The 25,544-nt window shown below is 43.8% G+C and overlaps 1 protein-coding gene across 1 annotated transcript; it reads left to right on the top strand.

The window, feature by feature from the left end:
• Nucleotides 1-11,950: 11,950 nt before the first annotated feature.
• sec13 (SEC13 homolog, nuclear pore and COPII coat complex component) lies at nucleotides 11,951-25,069 on the top strand. The gene is made up of 9 exons (XM_029653515.2): nucleotides 11,951-12,086; nucleotides 12,457-12,501; nucleotides 12,762-12,877; nucleotides 13,104-13,255; nucleotides 13,374-13,507; nucleotides 13,735-13,868; nucleotides 19,979-20,099; nucleotides 24,559-24,705; nucleotides 24,899-25,069. Exons 1-9 carry the CDS (start codon nucleotides 12,084-12,086, stop codon nucleotides 25,016-25,018), a joined length of 972 nt encoding a protein of 323 aa, XP_029509375.1. The 5' UTR covers nucleotides 11,951-12,083; the 3' UTR covers nucleotides 25,019-25,069.
• The last annotated feature ends 475 nt before the right edge of the window (nucleotides 25,070-25,544 follow it).

The following is a 25,544-nucleotide window of genomic DNA, read 5'->3' as shown; positions in this document are numbered from 1 at the left end:
TTATAGGGCTGTAGTTATGACTGTAGTTATAGGTCTGTATTTGTGGCTCTGTAGTTGTGACTGTAGTTATGACTGTAGTTATAGGTCTGTAGTTATGACTGTAGTTGTGACTGTAGTTATGGCTCTGTAGTTATAGGTCTGTAGTTGTGACTGTAGTTATAGGTCTGTAGTTATGACTGTAGTTATAGGTCTGTAGTTGTGACTGTAGTTATGACTAGTTATAGGTCTGTAGTTATGACTGTAGTTATGACTGTAGTTATAGGTCTGTAGTTATAGGTCTGTAGTTGTGACTGTAGTTGTGACTGTAGTTATGACTGTAGTTATAGGTCTTTAGTTATGACTGTAGTTATAGGTCTGTAGTTATGACTGTAGTTATAGGTCTGTAGTTGTGACTGTAGTTATAGGTCTGTAGTTGTGACTGTAGTTATAGGTCTGTAGTTATGACTGTAGTTGTGACTGTAGTTATGACTGTAGTTACGGCTCTGTAGTTATGACTGTAGTTATGACTGTAGTTATAGGTCTGTAGTTATGACTGTAGTTATGACTGTAGTTATAGGTCTGTAGTTATAGGTCTGTAGTTATAGGTCTGTAGTTGTGACTGTAGTTGTGACTGTAGTTATAGGTCTTTAGTTATGACTGTAGTTATAGGTCTGTAGTTATGACTGTAGTTATAGGTCTGTAGTTGTGACTGTAGTTATAGGTCTGTAGTTGTGACTGTAGTTATAGGTCTGTAGTTATGACTGTAGTTGTGACTGTAGTTATGACTGTAGTTACGGCTCTGTAGTTATGACTGTAGTTATGACTGTAGTTATAGGTCTGTAGTTATGACTGTAGTTATAGGTCTGTAGTTATAGGTCTGTAGTTGTGACTGTAGTTGTGACTGTAGTTATGACTGTAGTTATAGGTCTTTAGTTATGACTGTAGTTATAGGTCTGTAGTTATGACTGTAGTTATAGGTCTGTAGTTGTGACTGTAGTTATAGGTCTGTAGTTGTGACTGTAGTTATAGGTCTGTAGTTATGACTGTAGTTGTGACTGTAGTTATGACTGTAGTTACGGCTCTGTAGTTATGACTGTAGTTATGACTGTAGTTGTGACTGTAGTTATGACTGTAGTTATGACTGTAGTTATAGGTCTTTAGTTATGACTGTAGTTATAGGTCTGTAGTTATGACTGTAGTTATAGGTCTGTAGTTGTGACTGTAGTTATAGGTCTGTAGTTGTGACTCTAGTTATAGGTCTGTAGTTATGACTGTAGTTATAGGTCTGTAGTTACGGCTCTGTAGTTCAATTGTGTCTAATCTCAGCAACCCAGAACCAAGTGAGTGCGGGCCTCTGGGCAACAAGTAATGGTTGAAATCTTAAGACAGAGAGTGATAGTGATCGAAAGAGATATAGAGAGAGAGAGACACACAAGAGAGCGAGAGACAGAGAGACTTTCACTAGAGTTTTACCTGCGGTTATGAGGCTGGTTGGAGGTACTGCCAAATTCTCTGAAACGACGTTGGTTGAGAAATTAACATTAAATTATTTGGCAGCATCTCTGATGGACATTCCTGCAGTCAGCATGCCAATTGAACACTCCCTCAACTTGAGACATCTGTGGCATTATGTTGTGTGGCAAAACTATTTTAGTGGCATTTTATTGTCCCCAGCACAAGGTGCACCTTTGTAATGATCACACTGATAATCAGCTTTTTGATATGTCGCACCTGTCAGGTGGATGGATTATCTTGACAAAGGAGAAATGCTCACTAATAGGGTTGTAAACACGTTTATGCACAACATTTGAGATAAATAAGCTTTTTGTGCATATGGAACATTTTGGGGAAATTTTATTTCAGCTCATGAAACATGGGACCAACACTTTTTTGTTGTTTTTTGCAATTCCATACAACAGTTTGGGAGATTCATTTTTTTTTTAACAAATACTTTCAAAATTGTACTTAACCTTTATTTAACTAGGCAAGTCAGTTAAGAACAAATTCTTATTTACAATGATGGCCTACACCAACCAAATCCTATCGACGCAGTTGAGATACAGCCTGGAACTAAACCAGGGTCTGCAATGACGCCTTTAGCACTGAGATGCAGTGCCTTAGAACGCTGCGCCACTCGGGAGCCCCCCCGAGTAAAGGGAGGATGAGAGGAGTTGAAAGTGGGTCATGAATTTCAAGAACTTGGACGTAGCCTAATACAAAAAATACAAAAAGGAAAAACATTACATTTACATTTAAGTCATTTAGCAGACGCTCTTATCCAGAGCGACTTACAAATTGGTGCATTCACCTTATGACATCCAGTGGAACAGCCACTTTACAATAGTGCATCTAAATCTTTTAAGGGGGGTGAGAAGGATTACTTTATCCTATCCTAGGTATTCCTTAAAGAGGTGGGGTTTCAGGTGTCTCCGGAAGGTGGTGATTGACTCCGCTGTCCTGGCGTCGTGAGGGAGTTTGTTCCACCATTGGGGGGCCAGAGCAGCGAACAGTTTTGACTGGGCTGAGCGGGAACTGTACTTCCTCAGTGGTAGGGAGGCGAGCAGGCCAGAGGTGGATGAACGCAGTGCCCTTGTTTGGGTGTAGGGCCTGATCAGAGCCTTGAGGTACTGAGGTGCCGTTCCCCTCACAGCTCCGTAGGCAAGCACCATGGTCTTGTAGCGGATGCGAGCTTCAACTGGAAGCCAGTGGAGAGAGCGGAGGAGCGGGGTGACGTGAGAGAACTTGGGAAGGTTGAACACCAGACGGGCTGCGGCGTTCTGGATGAGTTGTAGGGGTTTAATGGCACAGGCAGGGAGCCCAGCCAACAGCGAGTTGCAGTAATCCAGACGGGAGATGACAAGTGCCTGGATTAGGACCTGCGCCGCTTCCTGTGTGAGGCAGGGTCGTACTCTGCGGATGTTGTAGAGCATGAACCTACAGGAACGGGCCACCGCCTTGATGTTATTTGAGAACGACAGGGTGTTGTCCAGGATCACGCCAAGGTTCTTAGCGCTCTGGGAGGAGGACACAATGGAGTTGTCAACCGTGATGGCGAGATCATGGAACGGGCAGTCCTTCCCCGGGAGGAAGAGCAGCTCCGTCTTGCCGAGGTTCAGCTTGAGGTGGTGATCCGTCATCCACACTGATATGTCTGCCAGAAATGCAGAGATGCGATTTGCCACCTGGTCATCAGAAGGGGGAAAGGAGAAGATTAATTGTGTGTCGTCTGCATAGCAATGATAGGAGAGACCATGTGAGGTTATGACAGAGCCAAGTGACTTGGTGTATAGCGAGAATAGGAGAGGGCCTAGAACAGAGCCCTGGGGGACGCCAGTGGTGAGAGCGCGTGGTGAGGAGACAGATTCTCGCCACGCCACCTGGTAGGAGCGACCTGTCAGGTAGGACGCAATCCAAGCATGGGCCGCGCCGGAGATGCCCAACTCGGAGAGGGTGGAGAGGAGGATCTGATGGTTCACAGTATCGAAGGCAGCCGATAGGTCTAGAAGGATGAGAGCAGAGGAGAGAGAGTTAGCTTTAGCAGTGCGGAGCGCCTCCGTGATACAGAGAAGAGCAGTCTCAGTTGAATGACTAGTCTTGAAACCTGACTGATTTGGATCAAGAAGGTCATTCTGAGAGAGATAGCGGGAGAGCTGGCCAAGGACGGTACGCGTTCAAGAGTTTTGGAGAGAAAAGAAAGAAGGGATACTGGTCTGTAGTTGTTGACATCGGAGGGATCAAGTGTAGGTTTTTTCAGAAGGGTGCAACTCTCGCTCTCTTGAAGACGGAAGGGACGTAGCCAGCGGTCAGGGAAGAGTTGATGAGCGAGGTGAGGTAAGGGAGAAGGTCTCCGGAAATGGTCTGGAGAAGAGAGGAGGGGATAGGGTCAAGCGGGCAGGTTGTTGGGCGGCCGGCCGTCACAAGACGCGAGATTTCATCTGGAGAGAGAGGGAGAAAGAGGTCAGAGCACAGGGTAGGGCCGTGTGAGCAGAACCAGCGGTGTCGTTTGACTTAGCAAACGAGGATCGGATGTCGTCGACCTTCTTTTCAAAATGGTTGACGAAGTCATCTGCAGAGAGGGGAGGAGGGGGGAGGATTCAGGAGGGAGGAGAAGGTGGCAAAGAGCTTCCTAGGGTTAGAGGCAGATGCTTGGAATTTAGAGTGGTAGAAAGTGGCTTTAGCAGCAGAGACAGAAGAGGAAAATGTAGAGAGGAGGGAGTGAAAGGATGCCAGGTCCGCAGGGAGGCGAGTTTTCCTCCATTTCCGCTCGGCTGCCCGGAGCCCTGTTCTGTGAGCTCGCAATGAGTCGTCGAGCCACGGAGCGGGAGGGGAGGACCGAGCCGGCCTGGAGGATAGGGGACATAGAGAGTCAAAGGATGCAGAAAGGGAGGAGAGGAGGGTTGAGGAGGCAGAATCAGGAGATAGGTTGGAGAAGGTTTGAGCAGAGGGAAGAGATGATAGGATGGAAGAGGAGAGAGTAGCGGGGGAGAGAGAGCGAAGGTTGGGACGGCGCGATACCATCCGAGTAGGGGCAGTGTGGGAAGTGTTGGATGAGAGCGAGAGGGAAAAGGATACAAGGTAGTGGTCGGAGACTTGGAGGGGAGTTGCAATGAGGTTAGTGGAAGAACAGCATCTAGTAAAGATGAGGTCGAGCGTATTGCCTGCCTTGTGAGTAGGGGGAAGGTGAGAGGGTGAGGTCAAAAGAGGAGAGGAGTGGAAAGAATGAGGCAGAGAGGAATGAGTCAAAGGTAGACGTGGGGAGGTTAAAGTCGCCCAGAACTGTGAGAGGTGAGCCGTCCTCAGGAAAGGAGCTTATCAAGGCATCAAGCTCATTGATGAACTCTCCGAGGGAACCTGGAGGGCGATAAATGATAAGGATGTTAAGCTTGAAAGGGCTGGTAACTGTGACAGCATGGAATTCAAAGGAGGCGATAGACAGATGGGTAAGGGAGAAAGAGAGAATGACCACTTGGGAGAGATGAGGATCCCGGTGCCACCACCCCGCTGACCAGAAGCTCTCGGGGTGTGCGAGAACACGTGGGCGGACGAAGAGAGAGCAGTAGGAGTAGCAGTGTTATCTGTGGTGATCCATGTTTCCGTCAGTGCCAAGAAGTCGAGGGACTGGAGGGCGGCATAGGCTGAGATGAACTCTGCCTTGTTGGCCGCAGATCGGCAGTTCCAGAGGCTACCGGACACCTGGAACTCCACGTGGGTCGTGCGCGCTGGGACCACCAGATTAGGGTGGCCGCGGCCACGCGGTGTGGAGCGTTTGTATGGTCTGTGCAGAGAGGAGAGAACAGGGATAGACAGACACATAGTTGACAGGCTACAGAAGAGGCTACGCTAATGCAAAGGAGATTGGAATGACAAGTGGACTACACGTCTCGAATGTTCAGAAAGTTAAGCTTACGTAGCAAGAATCTTATTGACTAAAATGATTAAAATGATACAGTACTGCTGAAGTAGGCTAGCTGGCAGTGGCTGCGTTGTTGACTTTGTAGGCTAGCTGGCAGTGGCTGCGTTGTTGACACTACACTAATCAAGTCGTTCCGTTGAGTGTAATAGTTTCTACAGTACTGCTATTCGGGGGCTAGCTGGCTAGCTAGCAGTGTTGATTACGTTACGTTAAAAGAACGACAATAGCTGGCTAGCTAACCTAGAAAATCGCTCTAGAATACACAATTATCTTTGATACAAAGACGGCTATGTAGCTAGCTATGTAGCTAGCTACGATCAAACAAATCAAACCGTTGTACTGTAATGAAATGAAAATGAAAATGTGATACTACCTGTGGAGCGAAGCGGAATGCGACCGGGTTGTTGAGTGCGGAAGTTCTATTCGGTAGACGTTGGCTAGCTGTTGGCTAGCTAGCAGTGTCTCCTACGTTAAGGACGACAAATAGCTGGCTAGCTAACCTCGGTAAATTAAGATAATCACTCTAAAACTACACACTCTAAACTACACAATTATCTTGGATACGAAGACAGCAAAGACAACTATGTAGCTAGCTAACACTACACTAATCAAGTCGTTCAGTTGAGTGTAATAGTTTCTACAGTGCTGCTATTCGGTAGACGGTGGATGTTTGCTAGCTAGCTGCTGGGCAGATAGCAGTGTGGACTACGTTAGGACGACGAAATACGATAATTATGCTATTATCTTTGATACAACGACGGCTATGTAGCTAGCTAAGAAGAAATTGCTAAGATTAGACAAATCACACCGTTGTACTATAATGAAATGTAATGAAATGTAATGAAAAGTTATACTACCTGCGGACCGAAGTGCGGATGCGACCGCTCGCTCCAACCCGGAAGTACTCTTCCACATTGTGGTGGTTGTGACAACATCAATATAGAATGCCCTGACTCAGACTTTTCAGTAGGTGAAGCTGAAGTCTATAGCCTATAACTAATTGAAAGTCCCTCATTGAAAGTAAAAGTGACTTTCATGAGCGCTGACGCTGGTTGGAGGAAATTACAATGTGGCTTACACCAAAAGTGAACGTAGCTAACATGACCTCAAAATGTCAGTAAAGGAGTTGAACCTCTAACCTCAACAGCCATATCTGTTGAAGTACCAACCCTGTCAGGTTGTTAGTGTAATGGACGATATAGCACTTAGACAGCCATTGTAGCCTAACGTCTAGTCGCCATCATAAACCTCTTCAGCCCTTCTATATTTTCATGTCGTAACCAGAGCGACGTGGAAATAAAGGGCTTTTCGCACGTCCCATATCAGTCGATTGTGAGACAATAGCCTAGATCAATGTAATAAGGAGCGGCCACAGTATCTGTGTGCTAGAGGTGTTCACGGATCCACCTGTACCCGAATACCTGAGACCGAATCCAGAATTCTAAATAATGTCACAGGTTTGGGTTGGATCTGATTGATACGGGTATGTGTCATTTTAACTGACTTATCCGGAAGGGCCTGTACATATCAGAACGCGGCTGCTGTGCGTGCGCGAGGGAGAAATTGGATCATTTATGCCGCTGCTCTTGATTTTCACGAAAGTGGAGAGTGGTGCATTTAGCTTGTTTTTGTTGCCCAATCATAAGTCCTCAAAGCGACAATAGGCTACAGTCAGAGCCTCTGCGCGTTTAAAAAGAGATATGTATACATGCATGCGCACACACACACAAATGTTTGGACACCTACTCATTCAAGGGTTTCTCTTCATTTCCACTACCCTCGACATTGGAGAACAATAGTGAAGACATCAAAAATAGGAAAATACACATTTAAATCACGTAGTAACCAAAAGAAGAAAAAAACGTGTTAAGTAGCCAGCCTTCGCCCCGATGACAGCTTTGCACACTCTTGGCACTCTCTCAACCAGCCTCACGAGGTAGTCACCTGGAATTAGTTTCAATTGACAGGTATGCCTTGTTAAAAGTTCGAGCCAATCAGTTGTGTTGTGACAAGGTATACTGAAGACAGCCCTATTTGGGAAAAGACCAAGTCCATATTATGGCACAACAGTCATTATTTTAAGACATTAAGGTCAGTCAATAACAGAACATTTCAATCAATTTGAAAGTTTCTTAAAATGCAGTCGCAATAACCATCAAGCTGATGAAACGGTCTCTTATGAGGACTATCACAAGAAAGACCCAGAATTACCTCTGTTAGAGTTAACTGCACCTCAGATTACAGCCCAAATAAATTCTTCAGAGTTCAAGTAACAGACATCAACTGCTCAGAGGAGACTATGTGAATCAGCCCTTGTTGGTCGAATTGCTGCAAAGAAACCACTACTAAAAGGACACCAATAAGAAGACGAGACTTGCTTGGGCCAAGAAACATGATCAATGGACATTAGACCGGTGGAAATCTGTCCTTTGGTCTGATGAATTCAAATTTGAGATTTTTGGTTCCAACCACTGTCTTTGTGAGACGCAGAGAAGGTGAATGGATGATCTCTGCATGCGTCGTTCCCACCGTGAAGCATAGAGGAGATGTGATGGTGTTGGGGTGCTTTGCTGGTGACATTGTCAGTGATTTATTTAGAATTCAAGCTACACTTAACCAGCATGGCTACCACAGCATTCTGCAGCGATAAACCATCCCATCTGGTTTGCGCTTAGTGGGACTATCATTTGTTTCTCAACAGGACAATGACCCAACACACCTCCAGGCTATGTAAGGGCTACTTGACCACAGAGTAATGGAGTGCTGCTTTAGATGACCTTGCTTCCTCAATCACCTGACCTCAACCCAATTGAGATGGCTTAGGATGAGTTGGACCGCAGAGTGAAGGAAAAGCAGCCAACAAGTACTCAGCATATGTGGGAACTCCTTCAAGACTGTTGGAAAAGCATTCCAGGTGAAGCTGGTTGAGAGAATGCCAAGAATGTGCAAAGCCGTCATCAAGGCAAAGGGTGGCCACTGTAAGGAATCGAAAATACATTTTGATTTGTTGAACACTTTTTTGGTTACTACATGATTCCATGTGTTATTTCATAGTTGTGATGTATTCACTATTATTCTACAATGTAGAAAATAGCAAAAATAAAGAAAAACCCCCGAATGAGTAGCTGTGTCCAAACCCTTCACTGGTACTGTATGTATGCATGTTACATTGAATCGACAAACACCTCCCCACCTAGCTAAAGCTAAGATAGATAAACACCTCCCCACCTAGCTAAAGCTAAGATAGATAAACACCTCCCCACCTAGCTAAAGCTAAGATAAATAAACACCTCCCCACCTAGCTAAAGCTAAGCTGGAAAAACACCTCCCCACCTAGCTAAAGCTAAGATAGACAAACACCTCCCCACCTAGCTAAAGCTAAGATAGATAAACACCTCCCCACCTAGCTAAAGCTAAGATAGATAACCACCTCCCCACCTAGCTAAAGCTAAGATAGATAAACACCTCCCCACATAGCTAAGGCTACTATCGATTTACACCTCTCCCCACCTAGCTAAAGCTAAGATAGTTAAACACCTCCCCACCTAGCTATGGCTATTTCCGATAAACACCTCTCCACCTAGCTAAAGCTAAGATAGATAAACACCTCCCCACCTAGCTAAAGCTAAGATAGATAAACACCTCCCCACCGTAAACACCTCCCTACCTAGCTATGGCTACTTCCGATAAACACCTCTCCACCTAGCTAAAGCTACTATAGATAAACACCTCTCCACCTAGCTAAGTCTACTATAGATAAACACCTCCCCACCCAGCTAAAGCTAAGATAGATAAACACCTCTCCACATAGCTAAGGCTACTATCGATAAACACCTCTCCACCTAGGTAAAGCTACTATAGATAAACACCTCTCCAGCTAGCTAAAGCTACTATAGATAAACACCTCTCCACCTAGCTAAGGCTACTATAGACAACGCTGAGCACTTGTTGGCTACTTTTCCTTCACTCTGCAGTCCAACTGATCCCAAAACATCTCAGTTGGGTTGAGGTCGGGTGATTGTTTCCACCCATTCTGTAGTGTACAGGTCTGAATGTCTAGAGTGTGCAAAGCTGTCATCAAGGCAAAGGGTGGCTACTTTGAAGAATCTCAAATATAAAATATATTTAGATTTGTTTAACACTTTTTTGGTTACTACATGATTCCATATGTGTTATTTCATAGTTTTGATATCGTCACTGTTATTGTACAATGTAGAAAATAGTAAAAATAAAGAAAAACCTAATGAGTAGGTGTGTCCAAACTGACTGCTTTTGACAGCTACTATATGTCCGCATCAGGCTTTGAAGCAACTATGAACTATCAGCAGTCAGTCAGGGTGGCCTAGTATTAGTATTGGGAGAATCATTGCCTAAGTCGGTGCCAGTAAGAAAATACACATTTCGTGTGTGTGTGTGCGTGCATGCGTGCGTGCGTGTGTGATGTGGTAATGGTCTTACCACATAGCTCTTCAGCTGAAATGAAATATGATTAAACTTCAAAGCAGTTTGTATAGCCTAGTATCAGTATTGGGAGAATCATTGCCTAACTGCAACAACTCGCTGTGTCAAACTGAATAATCAACCCAACGCCCACTGTCCTATTAACAGTGATCATACTCATGTCTGTGACATCAAACATATGGCATGTCAGACCTTGTTAATGTATATGTCAGGGTCCATGCACAACATCTGTATTGCACCAGAGGTAGTTAATTACTGTACATCATTTCCCTCTGTTCCCTGGGCAACAACAGAGAGATTGTGAATCTAAAACATTGACACTAACATATATTATAATATTATGCTATTACATTGTATTATTCTATGACATATTATTCTATTACATTCTAACAGTATATTATTACATTACATTGTATAATTATATTGTTACATTACATTCTATGATTCTATTACATTATTTTATTACATTATGCTATTACATTCTATTATTCTATTACATTCTAATAGTCTATTACATTCTAATAGTCTTTCATTACATGGCATTCTATAATTATTTTACATTTTTTACATTTAAGTCATTTAGCAGACGCTCTTATCCAGAGCGACTTACAAATTGGTGCTTTCACCTTATGACATCCAGTGGAACAGCCACTTTACAATAGTGCATCTAGGTCTTTTAAGGAGGGGGGGTGAGAAGGATTACTTTATCCTATCCTAGGTATTCCTTAAAGAGGTGGGGTTTCAGGTGTCTCCGGAAGGTGGTGATTGACTCCGCTGTCCTGGCGTCGTGAGGGAGTTTGTTCCACCATTGGGGGGCCAGAGCAGCGAACAGTTTTGACTGGGCTGAGCGGGAACTGTACTTCCTCAGTGGTAGGGAGGCGAGCAGGCCAGAGGTGGATGAACGCAGTGCCCTTGTTTGGGTGTAGGGCCTGATCAGAGCCTGGAGGTACTGAGGTGCCGTTCCCCTCACAGCTCCGTAGGCAAGCACCATGGTCTTGTAGCGGATGCGAGCTTCAACTGGAAGCCAGTGGAGAGAGCGGAGGAGCGGGGTGACGTGAGAGAACTTGGGAAGGTTGAACACCAGACGGGCTGCGGCATTCTGGATGAGTTGTAGGGGTTTAATGGCACAGGCAGGGAGCCCAGCCAACAGCGAGTTGCAGTAATCCAGACGGGAGATGACAAGTGCCTGGATTAGGACCTGCAGTGCTTGGATTATGACATTACATTCTATGATTCTATTACATTCTATAATTATATTATGACATTACATTTTATGATTCTATTACATTATATTATTATATTATGACATTACATTCTATGATTCTATTACATTATATTATTCTATTACCATAATAGGTGAGAAAGGTTCTGGACTATTTTTAAAGCCACTGATAAATTATCATAAAAGTAGGCAAACATACTTAGTGGCCGACAAAGGAAAAAATGACAGTCATTGTTGATACATTATTACTGTGTCATTCCACACTCAAACTTGCATTGCAAAGCAGTCTGCTTTCTTACCGGAAATCTTTGTCAGTGATGTCATTTTCTCCAATAGATTGGAGATGTTTTATGAGATTTCGACATCTTGACTACCAGTTTCAGTCAATTTAAATATGATAAAAGTTATGGATAAAAACTCAGAAGTTTCAGCCGGAGAACATGGCAATATCTTTTAAACTAGGCAATTCAGTTCAGAAGAAATCCTTATTTACAATGACAGCCTATCCCGGTCAAACCTGGACCAACTGTGTGCCATCCTATGGGACTCCCAATCACAGCCAGATGTGATGCAGCCTGGATTTGAACCAGGTACTACAATGGCGACTCTTGCACTGAAATGCAGTGTCACTGTGCCACCCGGGAGCCCCTATTTGGAATATAACTTAGACCAAGAACAAACTTGGAAACATGACACGTGCACGGTGCTTTATAAATAGGCACCATTGTGTTATGAGTAAAATTAATTTATCGTTTCTACTGCCACCAGGTGGAACTAATGCTCACCACATAGGAACTTATCTTTCACGGAACTATTTGTAAGCGAAATGCTTGTTTCAACCGGAACCTTGGTGCACGCACACGGAAGTTGTTTTTTTCAGTGGTTGTGAAGTTGTTGCCACGTCGTTCTTGATACATCGTAAAACCGAGATATATTGATAACAGCGTTACACGTCTGGCAGTGCAATTTCTCTGTTTAGGTACAAAGTCATTACGATAATCTTCAATCATGGTGAGTAACAATTTCTGGTATTTCTGACTGCAGTTGTTAGCAAGGTAACTGTTAACGTTAGATAGCTAACGTGTCAAGTTGCTAAGCTGAATAAGTGTATTTTTATTAGGTTGTAGTTACTTATTGTTTACTACTAAATAGACTTAAACAGAGTAATGTATGTTACAAGATCGTGTAATGCTGTTTTATGCATTAACGGTATCTCTGCGATTAGTTCAAGCTTCTATCTAGCCAGTTAAGTAGCTAGCTAACGTTGTTAGCTAGTTTGTGTAACTAGCAAAGTTAGATTTAGGTAACTAACGCAACGTTCGCTTTTTAGACTGGCGTTCTATCAAATAGTCTCTCACTTCTTGTGTTTCATGAATTATAGGTTTCCGTCATCAACACGGTGGACACCTCCCACGAGGACATGATCGTAAGTAGTTTTCTTATGTGACAGCTACTAGCTAACGTTAGCTAGCTACTGTCATTTAGCTAGCTGACTTGAGTTTGAATGGATTGTTAATTCAATGTCCCGTAAATTCAACCAGCTGTAGCAAATATATCAACTGAATGTACTTTATTTATCCCTGATTTTAATCTAATTTTAGTAGCTAGCTAACTCACTCAATTTGGACTAATCCAAGGTAATAATTGCAACCTTTGACCTCTGATGACATGCTCTTGTGTTTTAAGCATGATGCCCAGATGGATTATTATGGCACCAGACTGGCCACCTGCTCTTCTGACAGGTCTGTCAAGATCTTCGATGTTAAAAACGGAGGACAAATCCTAGTGGCAGATCTGAGAGGGTAAGACCTGACTCTGCTTGATTAGAGCTTTAAAGATTGACTCATCAAAAAGGAAGTTGCTATGAGCAGCACCACAGATATTGCAATGATCGACATGCAACACTTATTTTCCAGCCCACACAGATTGAACTACCATGTCCCTGTTTCATCTCCCCTCTCCATTACCTGTGAAGTGCTGTATCCAGACACTCTTTTTACTGTCTGCCTCGATCTCCTCTCTCTGCAGCCATGAGGGTCCTGTGTGGCAGGTGGCCTGGGCTCACCCCATGTACGGCAACATCCTGGCCTCCTGTTCCTATGACAGGAAGGTGATCATATGGAAGGAAGAGAACGGAACCTGGGATAAGATGTACGAGTACACTGGACACGACTCTTCAGGTAAGAACATTCCCGGGTAAATCGCTCACAAATTCAATTAATATTTTACGTCATTTCGCAGATGTTCTTATGCAGAGTATATATTAATGAGTACTTCCTGGCTTTCTTGTGGCTTCAGTGAATTCAGTGTGCTGGGGTCCCTACGACTTTGGTCTGATCCTGGCCTGTGGCAGCTCCGATGGAGCCATCTCATTGGTCACCTGCTCTGGGGATCAACAGTGGGACATTAAGAAGATCAGCAATGCACACACAGTGAGTAATGAACTACTGTTTTCACTTTCATTTGTAAACCGACATTAAGTATTTTCTCTAGGGCTGGGTTAATATGAATAAACCTAAAGAGTGACATTAAATTGTCACTGTCTGTTGTGACAGTCCTTCTGTGGTAAGTTGTCATAGTCCTAATTGAGTTCATATGAATTCATGTCCTTGGTCTGTACATGTGACTGTGTTTTGTAACCTCCCCTCTGTCCTGTTAGATTGGCTGTAACGCAGTGAGCTGGGCTCCATCTGTGGTGCCAGGTAGTCTGATAGACCAGCCCTCGGGTCAGAAACCCAACTTCATCAAGAGGTTTGTCTCAGGAGGCTGCGACAACCTGGTCAAACTCTGGAAGTAAGTAGCAGACGTTTGGAGGGTGTCTTATCTTCTGCATGGCCACTCTGCCATAAAGCTCAGATTGGTGAAGTGCTATAGAGACTTCTCTCTTCTGGCAGGTCATTGGGTTCTTGGTCATGTCCTTATTGCCTGATTGCGCAGTTTGGTTGGACAGCCAGCTCTAGGCACAGTCTGGGTAGTTCTGTATTTTTCCCAATGATGGAGACCACTGCTCTTGGAAACTTTCTACACACACAGTTTCATACCCTTCCCCAGATATGTTTTACCCTTCCGCAGATATATGCCTCATCACAATTCTGTCTCTGAGATCTATTGACAGTTCCTTGGACTTCATGGTTTAGTTTCTGCTCTGACATCCACTGTCAACTGTGGGTCCTTTTATATAGATGTGTGGGTTTCTTTCTAAATTATGTCCATACAATTGAATTGGCCACAGGTGGACTCCAATAATGTTGTAATGACAGCTCAAGGATGATCAAAGGAATCAGGATGTACCTGAGCTCAATTTGAAATGTCATAGCAAAGGGGTATGAATACTTGGTTATACAGACAAAAGTTTGGACACCTACTCATTCAAGGGTTTTTCTATATTTTTTTAACTCTTTTCTACAATGTAGAACAATAGTGAAGACATCACAACTATGAAATAACACACATGGAATCATGTAGTAATCAAAAAAGTTATACATCGGAATGTATTTTAGATTCTTCAAAGTAGCCATCATTTGCCTTGATGCAAGCTTTGCACACTCTTGGCATTCTCTTAACCAGCTTCATCTGGAATGCTTTTCCAGCAGTCTTGTAGGAGTTGTTGGTGAGCACTTGTTGGCTGCTTTTCCTTCACTCTGCAGTCAAACTCATCCCAAACCATCTCAATTGGGTTGAGGTCGGGTGATTGTGGAGGCCAGGTCATCTGATGCAGCACTCCATCACTCTCCTTGGTAAAATAGCCCGTACACAGCCTGGAGGTGTGTTGGGTCATTGTCCTGTTGAAAAACAAATGATCGTCCCACTAAGCACAAACCAGATGGGATGGCGTATCACTACAGAATGCTGTGGTAGCCATGCTGGTTAAGTGTGCCTTGAATTCTAAATAAATCACAGTGTCACCAGCAAAGCACGATCACACCACCTCCTACATGCTTCATGGTTGGAACCATCATCTGTTCACCTTCTCTGCGTCTCACAAAGACAGCGGTTAGAACCAAAAATCTAAAATTTGGACTCATCAGACCAAAGGACAGATGTCCAACGGTCTAATGTCCATTACTCGTGTTTCTTGGTCCAAGCAAGTCTCTTCTTATTATCGGTGTCCTTTAGTAGTAGTTTCTTTTCAGCAATTCGACCATGAAGGCCTGACTCACACAGTCGTCTCTGAACAGTTGATGTTGAGATGTGTCTGTTACTTGAACTCTGAAGCATTTATTTGGGCTGCAATCTCTGAGGCTGGTAACTCTCACTTCCGGCGCCGACAGAGATGGCCGCCTCGCTTCGCGTTCCTAGGAAACTATGCAGTTTTTTGTTTTTTTACGTGTTATTTCTTACATTAGTACCCCAGGTCATCTTAGGTTTCATTACATACAGTCGAGAAGAACTACTGAATATAAGATCAGCGTCAACTCACCATCAGTACAATCAAGAATATGTTTTTCGCGACGCGGTCCTGTGTTCTGCCTTTCAAACAGGACAACGGAATGGATCCCATGCAGCGACCCAAAAAAACGACTCCGAAAAAGAGGGAAACGAGGCGGTCTTCTGGTCAGACTCCGGAGACGGGCACACCGTGCACCACTCCCTAGCATTCTTCTCGCCAATGTCCAGTCTCTTGACAACAAGGTTGATGAAATCCGAGCAAGGGTAGCATTCCAGAGGGACATCAGAGACTAACGTTCTTTGCTTCACGGAAACATGGCTCACTGGAGAGACGCTATCCGAGGCGGAGCAGCCAGCGGGTTTCTCCACGCATCGCGCCGACAGAAACAAACATCTTTCTGGTAAGAAGAGGCGCGGGGGCGTATGCCCTATGGCTAACGAGACATGGTGTGATGAAAGAAACATACAGGAACTCAAATCCTTCTGTTCACCTGATTTAGAATTCCTCACAATCAAATGTAGACCGCATTATCTACCAAGAGAATTCTCTTCGATTATAATCACAGCTGTATATATCCCCCCCCAAGCAGACACATCGATGGCTCTGAACGAACTTTATTTGACTCTTTGCAAACTGGAAACCATTTATCCGGAGGCTGCATTCATTGTAGCTGGGGATTTTAACAAGGCTAATCTGAAAACAAGACTCCCTAAATTTTTATCAGCATATCGATTGCGCAACCAGGGGTGGAAAAACCTTGGATCACTGTTACTCTAACTTCCGCGACGCATATAAGGCCCTGCCCCGCCCCCCTTTCGGAAAAGCTGACCACGACTCCATTTTGTTGATCCCTGCCTACAGACAGAAACTAAAACAAGAGGCTCCCACGCTGAGGTCTGTCCAACGCTGGTCCAACCAAGCTGACTCCACACTCCAAGACTGCTTCCATCATGTGGACTGGGATATGTTTCGTATTGCGTCAGATAACAATATTGACGAATACGCTGATTCGGTGTGCGAGTTCATTAGAACGTGCGTTGAAGATGTCGTTCCCATAGCAACAATTAAAACATTCCCTAACCAGAAACCGTGGATTGATGGCAGCATTCGCGTGAAACTGAAAGCGCGAACCACTGCTTTTAATCAGGGCAAGGTGACTGGTAACATGACCGAATACAAACAGTGCAGCTATTCCCTCCGCAAGGCTATCAAACAAGCTAAGTGTCAGTACAGAGACAAAGTAGAATCTCAATTCAATGGCTCAGACACAAGAGGCATGTGGCAGGGTCTACAGTCAATCACGGACTACAAGAAGAAATCCAGCCCAGTCACGGACCAGGATGTCTTGCTCCCAGGCAGACTAAATAACTTTTTTGCCCGCTTTGAGGACAATACAGTGCCACTGACACGGCCTGCAACGAAAACACGCGGTCTCTCCTTCACTGCAGCCGAGGTGAGTAAGACATTTAAACGTGTTAACCCTCGCAAGGCTGCAGGCCCAGACGGCATCCCCAGCCGCGCCCTCAGAGCATGCGCAGACCAGCTGGCCGGTGTGTTTACGGACATATTCAATCAATCCCTATACCAGTCCGCTGTTCCCACATGCTTCAAGAGGGCCACCATTGTTCCTGTTCCCAAGAAAGCTAAGGTAACTGAGCTAAACGACTACTGCCCAGTAGCACTCGCTTCCGTCATCATGAAGTGCTTTGAGAGACTAGTCAAGGACCATATCATCTCCACCCTACCTGACACCCTAGACCCACTCCAATTTGCTTACCGCCCAAATAGGTTCACAGACGATGCAATCTCAACCACACTGCACACTGCCCTAACCCATCTGGACAAGCGGAATACCTATGTGATAATGCTGTTCATCGACTACAGCTCGGCATTCAACACCATAGTACCTTCCATGCTCGCAATCAAGCTCGAGACCCTGGGTCTCGACCCCGCCCTGTGCAACTGGGTACTGGACTTCCTGACGGGCCGCCCCTGAGGGTAGGCAACAACATCTCCCCACTGATCCTCAACACTGGGGCCCCACAAGGGTGCGTTCTGAGCCCTCTCCTGTACTCCCTGTTCACCCACGACTGCGTGGCCACGCACGCCTCCAACTCAATCATCAAGTTTGCGGACGACACAACAGTGGTAGGCTTGATTACCAACAACGACGAGACTGCCTACAGGGAGGAGGTGAGGGCCCTCGGAGTGTGGTGTCAGGAAAATAACCTCACACTCAACGTCATCAAAACTAAGGAGATGATTGTGGACTTCAGGAAACAGCAGAGGGAACACCCCCCTATCCACATCGATGGAACAGTACTGGAGAGGGTAGCAAGTTTTAAGTTCCTCGGCATACACCTCACAGACAAACTGAATTGGTCCACTCACACATGCAGCATCGTGAAGAAGGAGCAGTAGCGCCTCTTCAACCTCAGGAGGCTGAAGAAATTCGGCTTGTCACCAAAAGCACTCACAAACTGCTACAGATGCACAATCGAGAGCATCCTGGCGGGCTGTATCACCGCCTGGTACGGCAACTGCTCCGCCCTCAACCGTAAGGCTCTCCAGAGGGTAGTGAGGTCTGCACAACGCATCACCGGGGGCAAACTACCTGCCCTCCAGGACACCTACACCACCCGATGTTACAGGAAGGCCATAAAGATCATCAAGGACATCAACCACCCGAGCCACTGCCTGTTCACCCCGCTATCATCCAGAAGGCGAGGTCAGTACAGGTGCATCAAAGCTGGGACCGAGAGACTGAAAAACAGCTTCTATCTCAAGGCCATCAGACTGTTAAACAGCCACCACTAACATTGAGTGGCTGCTGCCAACACACTGACACTGACTCAACTCCAGCCACTTTAATAATGGGAAATGATGTAAATATATCACTAGCCACTTTAAACAATGCTACCTTATATAATGTTACTTACCCTACATTATTCATCTCATATGCATACGTATATACTGTACTCTATATCATCGACTGCATCCTTATGTAATACATGTATCACTAGCCATTTTAACTATGCCACTTTGTTTACATACTCATCTCATATGTATATACTGTACTCGATACCATCTACTGTATCTTGCCTATGCTGCTCTGTACCATCACTCATTCATATATCCTTATGTACATATTCTTTATCCCCTTACACTGTGTATAAGACAGTAGTTTTGGAATTGTTAGTTAGATTACTTGTTGGTTATTACTGCATTGTCGGAACTAGAAGCACAAGCATTTCGCTACACTCGCATTAACATCTGCTAACCATGTGTATGTGACAAATAACATTTGATTTGATTTTGATTTGAATGAACTTATCCTCTGCAGCAGAGGTAACTCTGGGTCTTCCTTTCCTGTGGCGGTCCTCATGAGAGCCAGTTTCATCATAGTGCTTGGTGGTTTTTGCGACTGGCTTGAAGAAACTTTCAAAAGTTCTTAATTTTCTGTATTGACTGACCTGCATGTCTTAGAGTAATGATGGACTGTCATTTCTCTTTGCTTATTTGAGCTGTTCTTGCCAGAATAATGACATGGTATTTATCAAATACGGCTATATTCTGTATTTTTTTTTTTAACATTTTTTTTTATTTAACTAGTCAAGTCAGTTAAGAACAAATTCTTATTTACAATGACGGCCAAACCTGGACGACGCTGAGCCAGTTGTGGGCGACCCTATGGGACACCCAATCACGGCCAGATGTGTTATAGCATGGATTCGGACCAGGGACTGTAGTGACACCTCTTGCACTGAGATGCAGTGCCTTAGACTGCTGCGCCACTCGGGAGCCCTACCTTCCATACCTCCCTACCTTGTCAAATCACAACAGATTGACCCAAACGCAGTAAGAAGGAAAGAAAGTAAGCATATTCGGTGCATGTGACAATTTGATTTGAAAAAAATTCCACACCTGTTAATTGAAATGCATTCCAAGTGATTATCTCATGAAGCTGGTTGAGAGAATGCCAAGTGTGCAAAGCTATCATCAAGGCAAAGGGTGGCTACTTTGAAGAATCTCAAATATAAAATATATTTTGATTTGTTTAACTTTTTTTGTGTTATTTCATAGTTTTGATGTGTTCACTAAACTATAATGTAGAAAATAGTTTTTAAAAATAAAGAGAAATCCTTGAATGAGTAGGTGTCCAAGCTTTTGACTGGTACTCTATGTAAATAAGATTTCTATATTTAATTTTAAATAAATGTGCAAACATTTCTAAGAACATGTTTTCACTTTGTTATTATGTGTGTAGATGGGTGAGAAAAAAATCAACAAGTCAAGGGGTACAGTGACGGCACTGTATAGTTCCGTGAAATCACTCCAAATATTTACCATTTACTTACTTGCAGTAACATCTTTTCTCTTTGTAATAACAACTTGATATAGTTATAACTGTGTGAACAACTTTTATATAAGGTGTTGCCATAGGAACCTATTTGGTAAGTGAGGAGTTTGAATAAAATGGCTTCCAGACAGGTTTGTATGTCTTCTTCCTTAGAGAGGAGGATGGCCAATGGAAGGAGGACCAGAAGCTGGAGGCTCACAGTGATTGGGTCAGAGATGTAGGCTGGGCTCCCTCCATAGGACTACCCACCAGCACCATCGCCAGCTGCTCTCAGGTAACCTACCGTCAGAGTAAAAAAAACATTGTATGGCTTTTACAGATGTAGGATCTTTATTTGCTTACCCTGTTGCTGGTTAACTTTCCTGGAATAAATGTGTAGTGTATTTGACATTTGTAATTTCCACTTTTACATTTCAGACTTAATTTCCCCTTTCTTAAAAATGTATCTTTCCCTACAAATAGGTCTTGTGAATTTTAATCAACATAGTAATTCACATTTCCTGTTGCTGCAGGATTTTTTTTTTCCTACTTTAGCAAACTGTCTCAAATTAAGATATTTTATTTGGATCCCAATTAGTTGTTGAACAAGCAGAAGTGCGGTCGTTCCACAAAAATGTTAAGTATAAATTATGCAACCATATTGAATTTTAAAAAGCCTGATAAATTAAACGAAGTGCACTTTAATATAGACCACACAGAATTCAATAAATTCCTTTTATTCATGTATGAATGAAGGCTTTTTAAAATGCTAAAATTCAGCATTTTGACATTTCCCTCCTTCAACCCTGTGTCACTTCGAGGAAGATTTGAACACACTTTTATCTAAAATGTCTCCCAAGTTTCACCATCATTGTAAAGGCCTAGTTATTTTTCTGCTTTGAATCGTTTCTGAAGATCACTATTTATATGAATGTGATTAGCAAATGCCTTTATGTTTGTCCCTCGTTTTTAATGCCAAACTTATCTTCTTCTGGTGTGGTGGGACGGTGAAATTGCAAAGCGCGAAATTCAAAACTACAGTATTATAAATAATAAACTTTCATAAAGTCACAAGTATAATACATGAAAATAAAGCTTAACTTCTTGTTAATCCAGCCGCTGTGTTAGATTTCAAAAAGGCTTTACGGCGAAAGCATACCATGCGATTTATCAGAGAACAGCACCCCGCATACAAACGCATGAAAAACATATTTCAACCAGGCAGGTGCGACACGAAAGTCAGAACTATAAAAAATGCCTTACCTTTGATCTTCTGTTGGCACTCCAAAAGGTCCCAGTTACATCACAAATGGTCCTTTTGTTCGATAATATCCCCATTAAAACTCAGTTTAGCTGGCGCGCTTCAGTCAATAATCCACCCAGTTTCCCTCCATCAAAATGCATACAAAATTAATCCCAAACGTTACTAATAAACAAGTCAAACAACGTTTATAATCAAACCTTGTACTGCAGCGCCAGCTGTGCCACCAGAGACTCTGGGTTCGCGCCCAGGCTCTGTCGCGACCGGGAGGTCTGTGGGGCGACGCACAATTGGCCTAGCGTCGTCCGGGTTAGGGAGGGCTTGGCCGGTAGGGATATCCTTGTCTCATCGCGCACCAGCGACTCTTGTGGCGGGCCGGACGCAGTGCACGCTAACCAAGGTTGCCAGGTGCATGGTGTTTCCTCCGACACATTGGTGCGGCTGGCTTCCGGGTTGGATGCGCGCTGTGTTAAGAAGCAGTGCGGCTTGGTTGGGTTGTGTATCGGAGGACGCATGACTTTCAACCTTCGTCTCTCCCGAGCCCGTACGGGAGTTGTAGCGATGAGACAAAATAGTAGCTACTAAACAATTGGATACCACGAAATTGGGGAAAAGGGGATAAAAAAATAAATTTAAAAAACGTAGGTACCCTAATACGTTAATAAACGATAAAATTTAAGGCGGAGAATCTTTATTGTCTTTACCTGAGAAAAATACCAAAGAACGCGCTCTCTACCACGCGCCCGGAAACACTACAGCCAAAATGGGAGCCACCTAGAAAAACAAATTTCTGGCTCATTTTTCCAAAAACCAGCCTGAAACTCTTTCTAAAGATGGTTGACATCTAGTGGAAGCCCTAGGAACTGCAATCTGGGATGACTTGGCCTTATAATAAAAGTGCTAGCCAATGAAAGTAGTGGTAGACTGATTTTGGTTTTTTGGGGGGGGGTTGTCCTCTGGGTTTTGCCTGCCATATCAGTTCTGTTATACTCACAGACATAATGTTAACAGTTTTATAAACTGTTTTCTATCCAAATCTACCATTTTTATTCATATCCTAGCTTCAGGCAGTTTACTATGGGCACGCTTTTCATCACAATGTCAAAATACTGTCCCCTACCCAAGAGTGGTTAAACAAACAATTAACCCCTTTCAAATAATGGGCCATTCCACCAGATTAAGTGATTCACAGCGTTGTTTGGGTCCTCTGAACAGCATGGTGGTCTATTTTATAATTGTTTCATCATTTTTGACTGTGGTAAAGCTCAACTTGTCAACCCTGTTCGCTTAGTTAATGTTAGGAAACCTTGAATTTGATTTTAACTTTCATTTTGTGTGGAACATATGTGTAATGCATTATTTCATGAACACCGTGTGGTGAAGAGCATGGGACCACATGAGGAATAATGGCTGATCTTCACAGATTAAGTTAGTTAGTTGGGCCTCTAACAGGCTTGTGGTTTTAGGTTTGATATTACGTTTATTTGTACAAGGATACTTTATCAATGAGAAAATATTAGATTAATCTCAAACATGCTTTTATTTAAGTTGGTAGACAGTTGCACTGCATTCAGAAAGTATTCAGACCCCTTGACTTTTCGCCCGTTTTGTTAAGTTACAGGCTTATTCTAAAATTGATTCTCATCAATCCACACAATACCCCATAATGACAAAGCGAAAACAGGTTTTTAGATTTTTTTTTGCAAAAGTATTCAAGATAAAAGCAGAAATACCTTATTTACATAATTATTCAGACCCATTGCTATGAGACTTGAAATTGAGCTCGGGTGCATCCTGTTTCATTGATCCTAGATGTTTCTACAACTTGATTGGAGTCCACCTGTGGTACATTCTACTGATTGGACTTGATTTGGAAAGGCACACCTGTCTTTATAAGATCCCACAGTAGACTGTGCATGTCAGAGAAAAAACTAAGGTGAGGTCGAAGGAATTGTCCATAGAGCTCCGAGACAGGATTGTATGTCGGCACAGATTTTGGGAAGGATACCAAAACATTTCTGCATCATTGATGGTCCCCAAGAACACAGTGGCCTCCATCATTCTTAAATGGAAGAAGTTTGGAACCAACAAGAATCTTCCTAGAGCTGGCCGCCCAGCCAAACTGAGCAATCGGGGCAGAAGGGCCTTGGTCAGGGAGGTGAAGAACCCGATGGTCACTGACAGAGCTCTAGAATTCCTCTGTGGAGATGGGAGGACCTTCCAGAAGGACAACCATTGTTGCTCAACCATGTGAAACAAGATTCTCTGGTCTGATGAAACCAAGATTGAACTCTTTGGCCTGAATGCAAAGCATCACGTCTGGCAGAAACCCGGCACCATCCCTACGGTGAAGAATGGTGGTGGCAGCTATGTGGATGTTTTTCAGCTGCAGGGATTGTGAGACTAGTCTGGGTTGAGGGAAAGATGAATGGAGCAAAGTACAGAGAGATCCTTGATGAAAACCTGCTCCAGAGCACTCAGGACCTCAGACCTTCCAATACGACAACGACCCTAAGCACACAGCTAAGACAACGCAGGAGTGGTTTCGGGGACAAGTCTCTGAATGTCCTTGAATGGCCCAGCCAGAGCCCGGACTTGAACCTGATCGAACATCTCTGGAGAGACCTGAAAATAGCTGTGCAGCGATGCTCCCCATCCAACCTGACAGAGCTTGAGAAGATTGTGAGAAACTCCCCAAATACAGGTGTGCCAAGCTTGTAGTGTCATAACCAAGAACACTTGAGGCTCTAATTGTTGCCAAAGGGGCTTCAACAAAGTACTGAGTAACGGGTCTGAATACTTATGTATATGTGATATTTGTTTATTTTATTAAAAATGTAAACCTGTTTTTGCTTTTTCATGATGGGGTATTATTGTGTGTAGATTGCGGGGGGGGATGTTTTAGAATAAGGCTGTAATGTAACAATGTGGAAAGGGGTCTGAATACTTTCCGAATGCATTGTACATAAGTGTCTAATGGGGCCGATAGACAGTGTGGTACAATGCAGATAAAATGCTCTTAGTTCATAGGATTTTAATGCCTGAGATAGGAAAAGGTGTTTTTCCGTAGGCTAAACATATCCTCCATGCAATTGAATGTTGAAAGAAGAGCGAGTTGAACGTTCATTTCTTCAAAGTTTGCCTGTCCAAAAGGCACCTATTTGTGGAATGAACCAGCTGTTGTTCCTGGGGTCCACAGGAACCTACAATGTTTGATTTTAGCTCATTTCATATAACCAACAAACTGCTCACGGTCAATTCCATTTTGATTGTTGGAATTCAAATAATTCTAAAAGTGTCAGTTTATTTAACAATTGGGATGTTTTCATTCTCATTGAAAGTAAAAGGCACTCCTGAATTGAGATGGAACTGTTATCATCTTTTTAAAGTGTGTTGGCACAGTTTGTCATTTTCTGGTCTGCCAGTGAGTATTTGACCTTTACCTCAGAACAAAAACATCTAACACAAAATCTCTCTTGCTGTCTGCGTGCAGGACGGCAGGGTCTTCATCTGGACGTGTGACGACCCTTCAGGCAACACGTGGACGGCTAAACTCCTCCACAAGTTCAACGACGTGGTGTGGCATGTCAGCTGGTCCGTCACTGGAAACATCCTGGCAGTGTCCGGGGGGGATAACAAGGTCAGTACACACACACACACACACACGGCCAGTGGTGACTCTTTTACTAGGCAGCTGAATAAACTTGATCCTCAGCAACATATCATTTATACCACTTAGCAGATACTTTATGCAAAGTGTCTGAAAGTACAGCAAGTTTATACATCAGTTCCGTCACAAATGATCCCCTTGGTTCCCTGTCCTTCTTGTCCAGGTGACGTTGTGGAAGGAGTCGGAAAGACTGCCAGTGTTGTTTTCTGATGTATATTGTGGTCGGCTGTCTCCAGGTGACGTTGTGGAAGGAGTTGGAAAGACTGCCAGTGTTGTTTTCTGATGTATATTGTTGTCGGCTGTCTCCAGGTGACGTTGTGGAAGGAGTTGGAAAGACTGCCAGTGTTGTTTTCTGATGTATATTGTGGTCGGCTGTCTCCAGGTGACGTTGTGGAAGGAGTCGGAAAGACTGCCAGTGTTGTTTTCTGATGTATATTGTGGTCGGCTGTCTCCAGGTGACGTTGTGGAAGGTTGGAAAGACTGCCAGTGTTGTTTTCTGAGATATTGTGGTCGGCCTCCAGTGGCCAGTGTTGTTTTCGACGTCAACAAAGGCCAGGGAGCCGTATCGTCCATCGCAGACGGAGCGACTAACGAGCAGTGATCCAGGCACAGAAGGACATTCCACTCCTCCTCCTACCCCTACAGAGAATGAATGGGCTACTCCTCCAGAGACACTTCTACCATCTATCCTAGTCCCAGATCTGGGCTAACTACCACCTGTTAAACTCCATAGTGGCCCCTCTCTCTCTCTTTCTCTAACAGACTTTAAGACCATATTTCATGATGGAATTTCTCTAAAGACCGATTGA

This window comes from Oncorhynchus nerka, linkage group LG2 (genome assembly GCF_034236695.1).
Source record: "Oncorhynchus nerka isolate Pitt River linkage group LG2, Oner_Uvic_2.0, whole genome shotgun sequence".
NCBI lineage: Eukaryota > Metazoa > Chordata > Actinopteri > Salmoniformes > Salmonidae > Oncorhynchus > Oncorhynchus nerka.
This window is presented reverse-complemented; position numbering and strand designations above follow the sequence as displayed.

Excerpts from the sequence above, each read along its gene's own strand:
- sec13 (XM_029653515.2), top strand. Across the intron at positions 12,878-13,103 it reads CTAGTGGCAGATCTGAGAGG|CCATGAGGGTCCTGTGTGGC; the intron begins GTAAGACCTGAC and ends CTCTCTCTGCAG. Across the intron at positions 24,706-24,898 it reads TGTCCGGGGGGGATAACAAG|GTGACGTTGTGGAAGGAGTC; the intron begins GTCAGTACACAC and ends CTTCTTGTCCAG.